Genomic DNA, 18662 nt, shown 5'->3' on the forward strand with positions numbered 1-18662 from the left:
TTAGCAACTCACATGGTTTATGATTGGAACAGGCACATCTAAGGATGCAGGCATCAGGGGTAAAGCTGTCCACATAGGACCATCCTCCACACCGCCATCTACGTCATCCCTTCCATGCTGCCCCTCGCTTTCAGATCGTTTTACTGCAGGGTGGTCTTCCCGGTCAGGATTACAGGCTGGCAGCCGGCGGTGCAGAAGATAGTCTATGTGAACAGCTTTACCCCGGATGCCTGCATACTTAGATGTGCCTGTTTTATTCATCAACCATGTGAGTTGCTAAATGTTGTACCTTCATTAAATGGAACCATATTGCTACACTTAGAGGCGCCTCTCTTCTCTTTGATACCCTGTAGCTCCTGCTGGATTTTGATTCCAATCCCCTTGTGGAGGCACCATTTGTGGATGGACATTTTATGGTTACACAACCTTTCGCAATGCTATAATCTTTTTATATGGACTATAAATTGAAGGATTTATGAATAAATGGTTGTGGAACGAATCATCTGAGTTTCCATTATTTCCTATGGGTAAATTCGCTTTGATATGAGAGTGCTTTGGATTACAAGCATGTTTCCGGAACGAATTATGCTCACAATCCAAGGTTTTACTGTATACATAAAAAGTACAGTAAAACTGCAGGAAAGGGCACTGGGGGGCAATTATTTTGAATTGTATCAGTGTGTTTGGTGTGTTTTACATTTGGATTTGCCGCTGGTTCCACCCCCCTGCGAACATCACGTCGCAGGAGACGGAAGCCGGGGCACGGAGAGGACCGGGAGGAAGATCCGCCGGGACACATCGCTGGATCCCTGTGACAAGGTAAGTAACCCCGCTTTCAGGATCCAGCTATGCTTCTGGCGGTACACCGAGTGTGGCTCGGGGTTACCGCTTTTGGCTCTGAAATTTAACCCCGAGCCACACTCGGGAATACCGCTAGGAAGGTTAAAGAGCTTCCACTGTACATCTGACCCCCCCCCCCCCCCCCCGCGAACATCAGCACTGCAGGTATAACTCCAGCGTTGGCATCTCCACCCTCATATATACCTCGCCATTCACAAAATTCAGCCTGTGATGAAGCTGTGGTAATGCTTTTTGTGACTGGACAAGCTTAGACAGGGAAGGAGGCAAGTTGCAAGTGCTGATGCCACTGTGGGGTGTAAAAGTACGACAGGAGATGTACTATTCAGTAAAACTAAAAGACCTCTTTCCAAGCTGTTTGAATAAAACAAACATTAAATAATTACACAGCAATAGTAAAGACCCACCAAGCCCTCTAAAGGTAAAAAAAATGATGGTATCCGGAGCTGGACTTTAGGTTCAGACCTAGGTTCTGCTACTAATCTTCTCATCCATTCTATGATATTTCTGTTCTACAGAGCCGGAGTCAGTGAGTGAATCAGAGAGTGGTGAAAGCAGCAGTGGCAGCGGATCTGGATCAGAGAGTGAAGAGGAGGAAGAAAGTGAAGAGGAAGAAGAGTCTGAAAAGGAGGAGGAAAAGAAAGAAAAGAAGAAACAACCACAGAGTGAGGGAAGGTAAGGGGACCTATTACAAGGGCAGAGATGGCAACCTAAGCAGGGGTCTAGGGCCCAGTGGTTGTCCAGGGGGCCCAACAACATCCTTCATGCACCAGCAGTAAACCAGGGGGATAGCAACATTGGTCAAATCTGTGCAACTTTCCTGTCACTTCACAGGGGAAGATACAGTACGCTTGTAGAGTGCCTTTTACAATCCTATCAATGTCAATCTAGGGCTGAATTCTGTTCTAAGCTGTCTCTGGTTCTAAATACAAAAATATACTATTTCCATGGACTTCCATGCTGATGGAAGCACACCTCACATAAGACCCCACTTGTCTACAAATCCTATAGTAACTGTGTGCTTTGCCAGAAAAGTGGGCTAGTTTCAGATTACTTTGCATAAAATTGTGTATTAGTAATTGTAGAAGGGATTGGGTCTTTACAAGTTCATGTTGGCAATAAATTTGTTAAAGGCACTTCAATCTAACTCATCAAAGATAAGCATGGTTTATATTTAACCACTTCTGGACCTGAAGGATTTGCCCCCTTCCTGACCAGGCCATATTTTGCGATTTGGCACTGCGTTATTTTAACAGACAATTGCGCGGTCGTGCGATGCTGTACCTAAATAAAATGTATGTCCTTTTTTTTCCCACAAATAGAGCTTTCTTTTGGTGGTATTTGATCACCTCTGCGATTTTTATTTTTTGCGCTATAAACAAAAAAAGAGCGACAAAAAAAAAAAACAATATTTTTCACATTTTGCTCTATAACATTCCCAAAAAAAGATGTAATAATCAGAATTTTTTTTAACGTTTTAGGACAATTTGTTTTCTGCTACATATTTTTTTCAAATAAAATTGCAATAAGCATATTTTGATTGGTTTGCGCAAAAGCTATCGTGTCTACTAACTACGGGAAAGATTTATGTCATTTTTATTGTTTTTTTTTTTACTAGTAATGGCGGCAATCTGCAATTTTTTGCGCGACTGCGACATTGCGGCGGACAGATCGGACCCCTGACTGACATTTTTGACACTTTTGGGGGGACCAGTGACATTACTACAGTAATCAGTGCTAAAAATATGCACTGATACTGTAATAATGACATTGGCAGGGAAGGGGTTAACATTATGGGTGATCAAGGGGTTAAATGTGAGCCTAGGGGAGTGATTCTAACTGTGGGGGGGCGTCGCTTCTGAAATGACCATAGAGACATGTGATCCTATATATAGAAGAATCACATGAGCTCTGAGATCATTCCAGGAAGAAGAACGGTCAGCTGTGTTTACAACAGCCGACCGTCCTCTCTCAGCGGGGAGCGATCGCGGATGTCAGGCGGCAATTGGAGCCGCCTGCCTGCTGCATCGGCTTCCCCGCTGACGAGCGGGGGCGGAAGCGCAGCTGGCGGCGCGCGGTCACCTCTTAGCCTCCTGAGAGTGAGCGCCGTACATGTACGGCGATTTGCCTGGGAGCTGCTGCCTGCCGCAGTACATCTGCGGTGGGCGGTCGTAAAGAGGTTAAATGGTACATTTTCTCAATTTAAACATTTGGTATGTTTTCTATTGTAAATATAATATGGGATTATGAGATTTGTAAATAATTGAATCCTGTTTTTATGTATATTTTACACAGCGCCGAAGTTTTTTGGAATTAGAGTTGTAGGAAATCATAGTCTATCACAGGCCTGTGTATAAATAGAAATACCACTGGGTTACCCTAAGCCCTGGTTCACACTGAATATGCAATTTTGCATTCATGCTTCACTTCACCTGAAATCACAAAACAAAAAGTGCAGTAACCTTTTTTCATAAGTCGCACCAATTTCACCAGTTCCATGGCTGACAAAAGGGTGAGACTTATCATACGATTTGGAACTGTCAAATAACATGACAAGTCGCATTGGTCTGAACGGGGGCTAAAGGTGACAATGCAATTGTGTGGGGATATCCTGATAGTTTTTCTGTTTGGAAGAATGCTGACATTTCTATGAGAACAATATTGACAATTTCCTTTAAGGCTCCGTTCACATTAGGTCGCTCCGACTTAGGGGGCGACCTGTGAAGTCGCGTGCAGCGCGACTTCGCCGCGCCTTGCTTGGACTTCACATAATGGAAGTCAATGCAAGTCGCCTCCAGTCGCCCCCGAAGTAGTACAGGACCCTTTTTCTAAGTCGGAGCGACTCGTATTAGAACGGCTCCTGTACTACACAGTGGGAGCGTGAGGACCGCGACTTGTCAGGCTGACAAGTCGCGGTCCAAGTCGTAGCAGTGTGAATGCGGTGTAAAACAAAGTTATTTGTCAACATAATTGCCTTTATCATTTTTTTTATGAACTGAGATATATTTTGAGATGATAGTAGTTGATTATAAGACATTGAGAAAGGAGTTACTGTATTCTAATTTGACAGTGATGAAAGTGATAAAGACCAGAAAGTGAGAGGAAAAGGGAAGAAAACACCTACAAAAACCAATCAGAAGTCAGCCTCTGAGGGCAGCAGCTCTGAGAGCAGTCAGTCTGAGAGTGAATCTTCATCAGAAGAGGATGATGACGATGAAGAGGAGGAGAAAGAGGAGCCCACACCTGAACCTAAAAGGAAGAAAACTGTGAGCATCTTAATATATCATATACTGTACATGTACTGATGTTTATACTAGTAGAAGTATTCAGATAGATTCCTGCTCTGAACCTGTTGTTTGATATTAAATAACGATGTAATTGTTCAGGCTCACTTGTAGATTTGTATTTTATAAAACATATTTTGGTATGTTCTACTTGGTTTTGGCACATTGTTATGTATTTTCTTGCTTTTCTATGCATTTTACATTTAGTACTATGGTGTGACTTATGTGAAGTCTGTCCATAATATCAGGGCTCAGATAACCTACCTACTTGGAGATTATATGAATAGAATCATATATAGCCATGTTTGAGAGATTACATGTAATCTAAAATATCCTTGGTACTGGACATAATGTATATGATCATCTAAACAAGTGCCTTTTTTCTTACTTTACTGATTATTTATTGTCCTTCATAGCCACCAGTTACCAAGCCAGTAGCAAAAAAGCCCAAGGAGACCAAGGAGATGTCATTACTAGATCTGGATGACTGTAAGTGCAAGTGTGCTGTTCTATTTTATACCTAACTTGCCATGGAGAAATCTTTTTGCTGGCAAACAATTTTCAGAAAAATAAAATATCTATACCTTGGTGTAAATTATGTTATTCTTTTATTCTTCTGGAGCATGTCTTTAGAAGAGGTTCAGGAAACCAGTGGGCCATTGAGCCTACTGTTCATTTAAAGGGGATTTTGAATAGACTAACCATTAACTACCAAAAGTAGCAATCTCTTATGTAAAACAACCATGTACTGTATCTCACACTTAAAGTGTAAAGACTAAAGGCTGAAGATTTTTTCACCTTCATGCAGTCTAAAACATTTCTATGTGCAGCATCCCCCCCCCCCCCCCAGACCTCTCCCTTATTCTTACCTAGAAGAGGAGGATCGGGGCTGCTCTGTGCAAAAGCATTGCAAAGAGCAGGTAAGTATGACATCTTTGTTGTTTAAAAAAAAAAAAAAACCCTGAGCCCTTATTACTACTTTAAAGCTCATCTTTACTTTTTTTTAAAACCCACCCCAGAATCAAAACCAAAAAAAAACACTTTACACATACCTTAAAGCCTGTTTAACGTCACTTTAAATAGGTTGCTTAGACTAAGCTGGCCCAAACAAAACTATTTACTGCATGAACAGGTGCACTTGCTGGGCGTTCCATATGTAACCTTAGGTACATACAGTACACAGGTACATGCAGTATACAGCACAGCACTTACAGTGGGACACCAAAAACAAAACAGAGTTAGGGCGAGTGCAGCTCAGTCATTCACAGGAAGCTTTGTATGCTTTGAATGTATACAAAGCTTCCTTTGTTTGGCTTAGGCGGAGAGGCAGGCAGATGATGTCAGGATCTTAGTCTTAGCCAATCAGAGGGAGCTTTGTATTCATCCATTAAATATAAAACTTCCTGTGAATGGCTGAGCAGCGCTCAGCCCAAATCTGTTTTGTGCAGTAAATAGTTTATTTGGACTAGCTTGGCCCACACAAACTATTTAAAGGGACATTAAACGTGGGGTTAGGCTTTAATTCCAGTAGTCTTCTGGCCAGTGCGGTGACATCACAGGTCATTCTCTCTTCTTTCCAGCAGTGGAGGTGGGCAATTCTTACCGATACACTGAAAAGCACTAATTTATGGACATGTATGTTCAGTGCAGCAGTATTATATGAGCCCAGGTCTTTGTAATGATGAACCTTAGGGGATGGGTGCAGGAAGTGGGTTGCATGACGCTGACTGTGATTAAACTCAGAAGAGAATGGCCATCGAGCACAGAAGCAGACTTAATGCTGGAGAAAGCGCCGGATTAAAGGTGAATATTACAGCAAATGCTGCTCTTTGGGCTATTTTTTTTATGTTCACTTTACAGTAAACCCCCCTCCATTGCGGGGGTTACGTTCCGGACCCAGCCGCGAAAAAGTGAAAATCCGCAAAATAGAAAAACCCTATTAAAATGCATTGTAGGCATGGTTTTTTTTTTACTGTCACTGTGCGTGTAAAAGCATTTTAAGGTCTTTAACTTCTTCCGATCCGCGCTATAGCCGAAGTACGGCTACAGCGCGGACTCGAATTTCCGGGAGGCCATCTTTAAACGGCCTCCCAGAAACAGGCTCCCCGCGCGCTCCCGCAAGCGCGCATCGGGGAAAATCTGTGTCGGCCGTGTCCCTTGGACACAGCCAATCACAGATCGTGGTAAATGGCCAATCACAGCGGCCATTTACCACGTGATCGGCCCATGCAATGAGAGATGATCTCATATGTAAACATATGAGATCATCTCTCATCGCCAGCTCTCCTCCCTCACACAGAGACTGCAGTGTGAGGAAGAGGAGAGCCGATCAGCCGTTCGGGGACACAGAGGAATGTAATCAGGGCACTGATCACCAGTGCCCTGATTACACAAGGTAAATAAAATACACTAAGTGCCCACCATCAGTGCCCACAGTGCCCGCTATCAGTGCCCACAGTGCTGCCAGTCAGTGCCCATCAGTGCCTGCTCATCTAGGCACGGATGAGCACTGACTGGCAGCACTATGGGCACTGAGTGTGGGCACTGATGGTGCTGCCCATCAGTGCTCATCAGTGCCGCCCATCAGTGCCACCCGTCAGTGTCCATCAGTGCCACCCATCAGTGTCCAGCAGTGCCGCCTCTCAGTGCCCATCAGTGCCGCCCGTCAGTGCCGCCTCTCAGTGCCCATAAGTGCCACCTCATCAGTGCCCATCAGTGCAGCCTATCAGTGCCCATCAGTGCCGCCTCATCAGCGCACATCAGTGAAGGAGAAAAATGTATTTATTTTCAAAATTTACTCACAGAAAATAAGAAAAACTTTTTTTTTTTCAAAATTTTCTGTCTTTTTTCTTTTTTTTTTTTTGTAAGAAATAAATACCACCAAAAGAAAGCTCTATTTGTGTGAAAAAAATGATAAAAATTTCATATGGGTACAGTGTAGCATGACCGCGCAATTGTCATTCAAAGCGTGAGAGCACTGAAAGCTGAAAATTGGCCTGGATAGGAAGGGGGTGAAAGTGCCCGGTTGGCAAGTGGTTAAACACACTTTTAAAACAATAGAAACGCATTTAAACACATAAAAGATACTGAGAGACATAGCAAGAGCTATGGAAAACACAAAAATATTTCATTTTTAATGATTTATATAGTAAAATAACATTACAACAAAAAAAAACGCAATATACCGGGACCGCAAAAACTGAACCGCGATGGCGGGGGTTTACTGTACTTCTTTTGCAAAAAGATGTGGAAAACCAAGAATTACTATCAGTGTTTTCCTTTTTTTACAGTCTCTGCCCCGTCTGCTCCAGTGGTAACATCAGGAAACATTGTATCTTCCAGCCTGGTGACTGACCTGGAGGGATTGTCCTTAACAGATACTTCTCTGGCTCCCACAGTGAGTTAAAATATAACTAAAGGGAAACTTTTTTTTAAAGTTTTGCATAGAGTGTAGATGAATTAGAACACTTGTCCGTTTTTATTGCTGTCTGTGCCCAGTTAGGGAGATTCACCCTCTCTATTTGTCCTGTTTACCAATTATCATTGAAAGTGAAAGTAAAAGAAAATCCCAAATTTTGGGTTGTCCGCAGAAAAGTAATAGAGGGTAAAAAAAGTTTTGCCTATACCTTCACTTTAAGGCCTCATGCACACAGGGCTTTAGAAAAAACGAGCTGCAGAGCCACTGCTAACGCCAGGAAAAAGCAGCTGTAAAAACTTGCTTTTATTCGTTTTCTCCATCAGCGTTAATGCAAGTTTAGCCACGTTAGCTTTGAGGAGCGTTTTTCTGCCTCTATTCAAAATCAATGGTTGCCTATGAGCCGTCTTTCATACGGCTTTGAGCCCATTGATTTGAATAGAAGTCTGATCAGGATGATCTGACTTGTGGTGCCACTTTACGCTCTGAGGATCTTGAGGGGAAACTCCACGCCAAAATGGGAAAAAAACGGCGTGGGGTCCCCCCCCCTAAAATCGATACCAGACCCTTATCTGAGCATGCAGCGCGGCAGGTCAGGGAAGGGGCGGGGACGAGCGAGCGGCCCACTCCCTCCTGGACCATACCAGGCCACACTCCCTCAACATGGGGGGGTTGGTGCTTACATGGGGGGTGGGTGCTTTGGAGCAGGGGGGGCTCTGCACCCCCCCCACCCCAAAGCACCTTGTCCAAATGTTGATGAGGACAAGGGCCTCTTCCCGACAACCCTGGGCGGTGGTTGTGGAGGGTCTGCGGGCAGGGGGCTTATCAGAATCTGGACGCTCCCTGTAACCAGGGGGCCCCCCAGATCCTGGACCCCCTCCCCATGTGAAAGAGTATGGGGTACATTGTACCCCTACCCATTCACCCCAAAAAAGGCAGTGTGGTGTAAATAATGACAAGAGACAGTTTTGCGAAGTCCTTTATTAAAAATCTTCCTCAGATCTTCTCCCTCCGGTCTTCTTCCTCTGGTCTTCTTCCTCCAGTCTTCTTCCTCTAGTCTTCTCCCTCCGGTTCTCCTCCGACGATGTCTCCCGTAATTATGCCGGCTCCGCTCTTTGCAACTTCTCATATAACTGCAATTTTATATGTATATTTCTTATTGGTTTATCAGTGATGATATGCCTATCATATACTTCTAGCAGGCAATTTAATATTTTGGCTCCGGTGTCAGCAGGAAGTTGGATGAGTCCCGTTAATGAGGAAGCGCTGCGGCGCCGCCTCCTCTCTTCCTGCAGTCTGATATGGCGTCTGGTTGCCAGAGCAGGGCACGTTGTGTCTCCTCACCCCGCTGACAAATTCACGCCTACTGAAGTAACGCGTACGGGGGGGGAGGAGTTTGACGTCACCCACGGCCGCCCGATGCCTGCATACCTGCATGATGTTATCTGCCTGCTGCTGATGTTATCTGCCTGTTATGAGCCTGTTACGAGCACTGTCACAGTGCTAGTTTTGTAAGTTTTATTCTTTGGCTTTTATGAATAAATTGTTTATAGACAGAGAGCATTAGATCTCTTCTTCTTTTATATTCCCCCGGATGAAACGTCCTTATTAAGCCCAATCAAGATCTGCAAGGGAAGCTATCTGTCTTCAGTGATTTATCAAGGCGCAGTGACCCCTAGTGGTCATTCATTGGAGGTGAAAGGCTTTGACACTGTGGTGGAGGGACTCACTACATACAGTTGGTGTATATTGCTCAACTTTCCTGCACTGAAGGCTTTATACATTCCAAATTTTAGCACTGCACTATTTTTGTCCTTTTGTTCATGCCATAGATTTTGTTAGGTTTGACCTATTTCAATGTTCAGCTGCTTACAATATTTCCATAGTGATTTAAGCGCTGAATAATTCCCTTGCTTCAACTTCTCATATAGTCATGGGGGCATGGCCACCGGTGACATCACCTGGAGACCCCGCCCCCTTGTATCATGACGACACAAGGGGCAGGTCTCCGGGTGACGTCACTGGGTGGCCACGACCCCATGGATATATAAAAAGGTGCAAAGAGCGGAGGCGGCATAATCATGGAAGACATCGCCGGAGGGAGAAGACCGGAGGGAGAAGTTTGGTGAGAGAAGATCGGAGGAAGATTTTAAATAAAGGACTTCTCAAAACTGTCTCTTGTCATTATTTACACTACACTGCCTTTTTTGAGGTTAATGGGTAGGGGTACAATGTACCCCATACTCATTCACATAGGGAGGGGGTCCAGGATCTGGGGGGCCCCCTTGTTACAGGGGGCATCCAAATTTCGATAAGCCTCCTGCCCGCAGACCCCCACAACCACTGCCCAGGGTTGTCGGGAAGAGGCTCTTGTCCGCATCAACATGGGGACAAGGTGCTTTGGGGTGGGGGGATGCAGAGCCCCCCCCTGCTCCAAAGTACCCACCCCCCTATGTTGAGGGCATGTGGCCTGGTATGATCCAGGAGGGGATGGGGCTGCTCGCTTGCCCTCTCCCCTTTCCTGACCTGCCGGGCTGCATGCTCAGATAAGGGTCTGGTATGGATTGTGGAGGGGACCCCATGCCGTTTTTTTTTGCGTGGGGCTCCCCTCAAAATCCATACCAGACCCGAAGGGCCTGGTTTGGAACCTTGGGGGGACCCCTACCCTGTTTTTTTTCCTATTATGGCGTGGAGTTCCCCCTCGAGATCCTCAGAGCGCAAGTAGCAACACAAGTTGGATCATCCTGATCCAACTTGGATGCAACTTCCATTCAAATCAATATGCTCCCATAAGGAACCATTAATTTTCACGTAAAAAGAAAGTGGCTAAACGCTGTATAAGCAACGTTAAGCAGCCTTTAGCAGTGTCAGATGTTTTAAAAGTTCTAACGCTGGTCCTCAGAACGCACTGGCCCTGGGTTTTTTTTTTGCAGCTTTAAAACGCCTATGCCACTTACAGCTGCGAAACATCTGTGTGTGCCTGAGGCCATAAGATAACATGGAGGGGAGTTTTTAAGTTGCAAAAAAAAAAGTCTGATGCTCCTAAAAGCGTGTGCATGAGGTCTAAGTCTTATATTATTTAGGCAATTTAGAAGAAAAAAAAAATATATATATATATATATATATATATATATATATATATACTGTATATATTTATATTTTAATTCATGATCCTAATCTTTCATGTACTTTTCTTGCTAGGTTCTCAGTCCAATGTTCTCTTCTGGGCGGACCTTTGAGCTGCTGCATCGCATGACAGGGGAGGGTCTGTCTGTGGAATACATATTCAGTCGTCAGCCTTTTTCGCCAGACCACCGCATGGTGTCTGTACAGATGCAAATATTTAACAACTCGGAGAGTGATGTTCGCAATATCCATATCAATGAACCCAAGCTGCTGTCTGGCATGAGGATAAAAGAGTTCAAAGAGATAGGTAAATGGGGGCTTTACTGGCACTGATGACAATGGGGGAAGATAACTTAAAGCATCTCCGGCCCTAACTTTGCTCTAATAAAGTTACTAACTCTTACCTAGCTGTACAGGTTCTCTCCTATATTGAAATTGCTTACTCTGGTTTCACTGCACACTGTGAGCTTCCTACAGTGTTCAGTAGAACCTACAGCAAGTCTGATAGAGTCCACCTCACTTCCTGACTGGAGAACATCCAGCATCATCTGGCATTTTCTTTCCCAGCCTTACTGTCCCTGGTCCCTGGTTACCTAGGGCAGGCTGCATGCAAATGCAGTTTGCCCAGGAATGCCCACCAAACTGTAACCCAAACTGTAATCCACCCATCAAGGCATTTTTATATTTGCATAACTTCTTCCAAGAGCCAGACCACTCCTTGTATCTGGACTGAGAGCTCTTAAAAGGAGTACTGAAGCAGGGTGCTGTGATGTTTTTAGGGAGCACAGCACCCTGTTGGCCCCTCTCATCAGCCATGGTCTACCGCCTTTTGGCTAAGATTAAGTGTAGTATCTGTTCTTATCAGTTGGTATGGACCATGGTTAGTACCGGCATGACTGAAATCCGGAGCGCCTGGATGTCACTGGGGTATGGAAAGTAGGTAATGTCCGAGAAAGCTAGGAGGGTCCGCCGCCTCCTGATTTGAATGGGATAATCTGTTCTTACCAGTTTGAAGGGAGCAAGAAAGCCGGTCTGTCCTGGAGGCCGGTTAGTATTGCTCCTGGATGTAATTGGCTGAGGAACGGGGATGGTGATGGGAGGGCCTTTCCTCCTGGGTTGAATCTGACCTTGCAAAAGGCTTGCAAAGGTGTATAATGAAAACAAAGGAGGATCACATACACTAGCAGCGCTAAATAAAAGACCCTAGTTGAATATGCAGAAATAATGCATCCAATATTAATCCTCAAGGATGCAAACAAATGTCCATTTTAAGTGAGTGATAACCACAAAAGCTGTGTAATGTTGAAAAGTTCGTATGGTATATTTGATCCTGGAATGAGAACCTATAGACCACCAGTGATGTTCACTGCCGAGATGGACCACCGTCACCACACCTCCAAACGTGTCCCCCTAGGTAGTAAAAACTCACCAAAACCTGGGAAAGAGACCGCCTTGAGAAGGATTTGAATCCAAAAATGGTATACGGATCACAGGTAAACAAACTCCGGTTTCACCAGTAGCTGATACTTGCATAAAAACTTCAACGTGACATAAACAGCAATATAATCCTCGGAACATGAGAGGAAAAGAAAAGGGGGAGGACCAATAGTGTAATTCCGTAAAATACACTTTATTTAAAATTCCCAATCCCCCATACAAATACACTCACAAAAATGCGACTTGGTAGTAGCATGTAAAATATATAGGTTGTCTGTCGTGTGCCGGTCACTCACCGCTACCTCTAGCAGCCAAGGGAACCCGAGCTCCGGAACACCGACTCTGTGTGACAGCTAATGGATGCGTGCTCGCGCCCTTACATGTTTCGTCACACGGACTTCTACGGAGGGCGCGAGCACGCACCATCAAGCCTCTCTGATATACCTTAATGGGCCGGAAGGAGAGCGGGACATTGTCCAATCAACGGCCCGCGTCAGTGACCGCCCATTCCGGACCCGCGGGCCAATCCTAGGCTTTACGCCAAGGCTCGGACCAACCCAGCTCACCTCCGACCCGGAAGGTAAACAAGCTTAACTCTTTGCATACGATATGGCTCATACGCAAATTATGTGTCCTCTCCTCACTGGTATGAGCAATCCTCGGGAATGTATAAACCCCTCCCGCAATAATGCAGAAGCCAGATCAAAGGAGATTCATTCACATATATCACATTTGTCCTAAAAATTATTATTTATTCCCGCGGGACACCTTATCCAGGTTTTCCCGCTGGTATACATTCCTTTTGACAGAGAACTATATGGACACTTAGATCTATGCTGATACATTATTTCACATGCTACTTTACATATTACAAATACAATTTAAGATACATATAAAATAATGATAAAATTCTGGAAAAGATAAGACTATGTGATCCTCTTATATAGGGGACATACATATCACAAAATTATTAAATACCAATTACAACGTCATAAAAAGAAGGCAAAAAGAAAATTACAAATGCAGGTAAATGAACGTAAAGAAAGGGGATTATAAAACACCACCTAAGGATGGCCCTCATCATCACAGTCAATTTAAGCCCGTTAGAAAAAAGCCCTAACAAAGGACAGTTAGCATTTAACTAAATGAAGACAATGGTGCAAAACCCAAAGGCTCGCAGAAGTTAAAAATTAACATTTATAAACTACTTTAGTAATTGCTAATGAAGCAGTTTATGTCTAACTCCACGTTTAACCCATTAGGGTGCAAAGCGTTCGTGAGGTAGATCCAGTGAGTCTCTCTCTTCGAGAGTTCTCGCACTCGATTAGAGCCCCTCCAAACTGGATCCACTCTCTCGATACCCCAAAATTTGAGATTTGTTGGGTCTTTGTTGTGGTGGCGTTTGAAGTGTAATGGAACACTGTGGTGTTTATACCCCTTTCTAATGTTAGTGAGGTGTTCAGCAATACGGACACACAATTTTCTCTTGGTGCGGCCTATGTAAATATAGCCGCATGGACACTCCATACCATAAACTACGTGTGTGGTATGGCACGTGATGAGATCTTTGATCTGAAAACTTTGGTTATTGGCAGAAGAGAAGAAGGAGGTGAAATTACGTAGGTGTGTCCGTACTTGTCTGCAGGCCCTACAATGTCGGCATGCATAAAAGCCACTTCTTTCCTCCCAAAACATTCTTGGTTTAACTGGGGGATCCAACACCTTTTGGACTACCTGGTCCCCAAAGGTTGGACCCCTTCTATAGATGAAAGAAGGGGATGCTGGTAAAACTTTACCCAAGATACGGTCCATACACAACACATTCCAATGTGTTCTGACTACGTCTTCTATTTGTTTATGTTGTGTATTAAACTGTGTAATGAAGCTCCACTCATGGTTAACAGTGGAACTCCTATTACTCGGCGCAAGGCATGCATCCTGGGACAGTTTAGCCACTTCCTTGATATCCCTGTCCAAATGTGCAGGATTGTATCCCTTGTCTACAAACCTCTGTTTGATGACTGTCGCTTGGGCCAAGAAGTCACTGTCCAAAGAACAGTTTCTCCTGACTCTCAGTAGTTGGCCTTTAGGGATATTTTTTAGCCAACTACTGTGATGGCCACTTTGAATGGGCAGATAGCCGTTTCTATCTGTAGGTTTAAAATAAACCTTCGTGTGTAAGATGTTATTATTCAGCATGACTTCCACATCCAGATAGTGAATGGATAACCTACTCCAACTGAACTCCAGGCGAATGTTGTTATGATTGGAGTTCAATTCTGATGAAAACCTTTCTAAAGAGCTTTCAGGTCCCGACCATATAAAAAATAGGTCATCTATGTATCTGCGGTACATGATTAGCTCCGACCTTTGTGCTCCATATATAAAGTGATCCTCCCACTCCCCCATGAAGAGGTTCGCAAGACTCGGCGCGAATTTCGCGCCCATCGCAACTCCTCTTTTTTGATTGTAAAACATCCCGTTATACCAAAAATAATTGTGCGATAGGCAAAACTCAAGCGCGTGTTGCAAGAACCTCTTCTGGGGGTCGGGAATATCGGATCTCTTACTAAAAGCCCAATTAAGGGCTAAGAGAGCATCCTGATGTTGTATTATTGTGTAAAGGGATGCTACATCCGCAGTTACAAGAAATATGTCCGAGTTGGACGGCAAGGATACTTCTTTTAAGGAGAGCAGGAAGTCCTTTGTGTCCTTAAGATATGACCTCAGTTGTGTAACACTAGTCTGAAGAAAAAAGTCCAAATATTCTCCCAGCCTCGAAGACACAGAATTAATGCCATTAACAATTGGCCGGGCTGGGGGATTAAGTTGATCTTTATGGACTTTCGGAAGGGTGTATATTGTTGGTACCCTGCTGAAGCTGGGCATCAGGTATCTCTTTTCTTTTTTAGATAGTATATTTTTATCAAACCCTAATTCTACCAAGAGATTCAACTCTCGTCTGTACTGAGAGGTCGGATCTCCCCTTAGTACTTCATATGTCTGGGCATCTGATAACAATTCTAAAAGTTGTTTGTGGTAAAATTCTTTTGTCAGAATCACCACCCCTCCGCCCTTGTCAGCAGGTCGGATGACTACGTCCTTCCTTTTCTCCAAGGACTCCAATCCCCTTCTTTCATCTATAGAAGGGGTCCAACCTTTGGGGACCAGGTAGTCCAAAAGGTGTTGGATCCCCCAGTTAAACCAAGAATGTTTTGGGAGGAAAGAAGTGGCTTTTATGCATGCCGACATTGTAGGGCCTGCAGACAAGTACGGACACACCTACGTAATTTCACCTCCTTCTTCTCTTCTGCCAATAACCAAAGTTTTCAGATCAAAGATCTCATCACGTGCCATACCACACACGTAGTTTATGGTATGGAGTGTCCATGCGGCTATATTTACATAGGCCGCACCAAGAGAAAATTGTGTGTCCGTATTGCTGAACACCTCACTAACATTAGAAAGGGGTATAAACACCACAGTGTTCCATTACACTTCAAACGCCACCACAACAAAGACCCAACAAATCTCAAATTTTGGGGTATCGAGAGAGTGGATCCAGTTTGGAGGGGCTCTAATCGAGTGCGAGAACTCTCGAAGAGAGAGACTCACTGGATCTACCTCACGAACGCTTTGCACCCTAATGGGTTAAACGTGGAGTTAGACATAAACTGCTTCATTAGCAATTACTAAAGTAGTTTATAAATGTTAATTTTTAACTTCTGCGAGCCTTTGGGTTTTGCACCATTGTCTTCATTTAGTTAAATGCTAACTGTCCTTTGTTAGGGCTTTTTTCTAACGGGCTTAAATTGACTGTGATGATGAGGGCCATCCTTAGGTGGTGTTTTATAATCCCCTTTCTTTACGTTCATTTACCTGCATTTGTAATTTTCTTTTTGCCTTCTTTTTATGACGTTGTAATTGGTATTTAATAATTTTGTGATATGTATGTCCCCTATATAAGAGGATCACATAGTCTTATCTTTTCCAGAATTTTATCATTATTTTATATGTATCTTAAATTGTATTTGTAATATGTAAAGTAGCATGTGAAATAATGTATCAGCATAGATCTAAGTGTCCATATAGTTCTCTGTCAAAAGGAATGTATACCAGCGGGAAAACCTGGATAAGGTGTCCCGCGGGAATAAATAATAATTTTTAGGACAAATGTGATATATGTGAATGAATCTCCTTTGATCTGGCTTCTGCATTATTGCGGGAGGGGTTTATACATTCCCGAGGATTGCTCATACCAGTGAGGAGAGGACACATAATTTGCGTATGAGCCATATCGTATGCAAAGAGTTAAGCTTGTTTACCTTCCGGGTCGGAGGTGAGCTGGGTTGGTCCGAGCCTTGGCGTAAAGCCTAGGATTGGCCCGCGGGTCCGGAATGGGCGGTCACTGACGCGGGCCGTTGATTGGACAATGTCCCGCTCTCCTTCCGGCCCATTAAGGTATATCAGAGAGGCTTGATGGTGCGTGCTCGCGCCCTCCGTAGAAGTCCGTGTGACGAAACATGTAAGGGCGCGAGCACGCATCCATTAGCTGTCACACAGAGTCGGTGTTCCGGAGCTCGGGTTCCCTTGGCTGCTAGAGGTAGCGGTGAGTGACCGGCACACGACAGACAACCTATATATTTTACATGCTACTACCAAGTCGCATTTTTGTGAGTGTATTTGTATGGGGGATTGGGAATTTTAAATAAAGTGTATTTTACGGAATTACACTATTGGTCCTCCCCCTTTTCTTTTCCTCTCATGTTCCGAGGATTATATTGCTGTTTATGTCACGTTGAAGTTTTTATGCAAGTATCAGCTACTGGTGAAACCGGAGTTTGTTTACCTGTGATCCGTATACCATTTTTGGATTAAAATCCTTCTCAAGGCGGTCTCTTTCCCAGGTTTTGGTGAGTTTTTACTACCTAGGGGGACACGTTTGGAGGTGTGGTGACGTTGGTCCATCTCGGCAGTGAACATCACTGGTGGTCTATAGGTTCTCATTCCAGGATCAAATATACCATACGAACTTTTCAACATTACACAGCTTTTGTGGTTATCACTCACTTAAAATGGACATTTGTTTGCATCCTTGAGGATTAATATTGGATGCATTATTTCTGCATATTCAACTAGGGTCTTTTATTTAGCGCTGCTAGTGTATGTGATCCTCCTTTGTTTTCATTATACACCTTTGCAAGTTATTAGATCTTTATAGCGGCTGCTTTTTTTATATATATTTTTTTATATATATGTGTTTTCTTGTTTTTTAGCGCTGGGTTGAGTGGGTGTTTCAGTGCTTACTCCTATTATCTACTTGCAAAAGGCTTGTCCCTAGTTGAAGGTAGGCTCTCCCTAAGCCGTCCAAGTTCCGGTGCCTGCTGGTAGGGATAGGCTACGCTGGTCTGGCTGAAGGCCGGGACCGAAAAAAAGCCCGTGGTGTACATGCCCCTGGGGTGGCAGCCCAGGGGGTGCCGTAATTCTCACTGGTGAGGCGTAGTTTACCTTGAGTTTTTTGGCACCTTGGTGACTGCATCACATACACACTTTTTTCGCACCTGCCTCTTGGGAAGGGCCTTTTGGCCAGGACCAGAGGAATTTTTTATTCCTGGCCGAGGGGTCTGTCAAGGTCCTGCACCTTGACACTACCTGCACTTCTCCACTTCCCTTTCCCCACTCTTTTTTTGTGTTGTGTGTTCACGTTTTGTCCTTATTTGTGTGGCATTATACTTTTCACGGCATGATTAGTAGGGCATAGGTTCTCGGGCCTGCCCTGAAAGTCTTGGGAGGGGGTGGATATGGCCTTCTGGCTTAGTTCACCCTCTCTCATGGGGTCTCCCTTTGGGGGAGCCCCACCTAGTACTTGGGGTGGGCTGTTTCGGCAGTCCTCCCAGATAATGGGGTCTACCTGGTTTCGGCCAGGTAGGACCAAGTAAATACCTCAGTCCCTGTCAGGAGCCTTGCGCCCCGGGGATCAGGGTTAGGGCCTTTCCTTTTCGGAGGAGGGCCATGTGTACGCCCTGTGCACTTTTTGAGTTTCTCACGTTTGCGTGTGTGCACTTTTTTATGCACCGGGTGTAGCTTGAGTGTGTTTCACACACCACGGGCTTTAAAAAAAAAAAAAAAAATCAGCCATGGTCTACCTGCATTTCATAGAAAGGCACAGAGTCCCAGTGATAATATCACTGGGTCTAAAATAAAGTTTGTACTGGAAATGGGAAAGTCTTATGTAAAAATGTCATTAGCATGTTGTTGAGGGCGGAAGGGAAGGACCATGAAAGACAAAATATAAGCAAATTTGACTTTTGCTTTAAATATTTAACATACTCAGTGATAAAGGATTATTATTGTACACTGGTTTTCAAGAAACCTACACATTTTTTTAAAAATACAAGACACACCCGACTCCTAACTCTAACTTGCCCCTTAGGCTTTAGCTTACACTAAGGTTTCACCTAGACATGCTGTTGGAGGGTGGCAAAAATGCATGCTTGACCCACTTTTACCTGAGCCCCATCTCTGTCCAGCCATGCCTACGA

At 44.2% G+C, this 18662-nt stretch overlaps 1 protein-coding gene across 10 annotated transcripts in view; it reads left to right on the forward strand.

Annotated features, from left to right (window-relative positions):
* AP3B2 (adaptor related protein complex 3 subunit beta 2) overlaps positions 1–18662 on the forward strand; it is a 158576-nt gene that overhangs the window by 131734 nt on the left and 8180 nt on the right. For all 10 annotated transcript variants that reach the window (XM_082254195.1, XM_082254189.1, XM_082254196.1 and 7 more), the window contains 5 exons: positions 1377–1533; positions 3929–4124; positions 4559–4631; positions 7433–7539; positions 10759–10990. In XM_082254195.1, the coding sequence (XP_082110321.1) occupies positions 1377–1533; positions 3929–4124; positions 4559–4631; positions 7433–7539; positions 10759–10990 (765 nt within the window). The remainder of the gene's footprint in view (positions 1–1376; positions 1534–3928; positions 4125–4558; positions 4632–7432; positions 7540–10758; positions 10991–18662) is intronic.

This window comes from Pelophylax lessonae (assembly GCF_965119305.1).
Source record: "Pelophylax lessonae genome assembly, chromosome: 4".
NCBI lineage: Eukaryota > Metazoa > Chordata > Amphibia > Anura > Ranidae > Pelophylax > Pelophylax lessonae.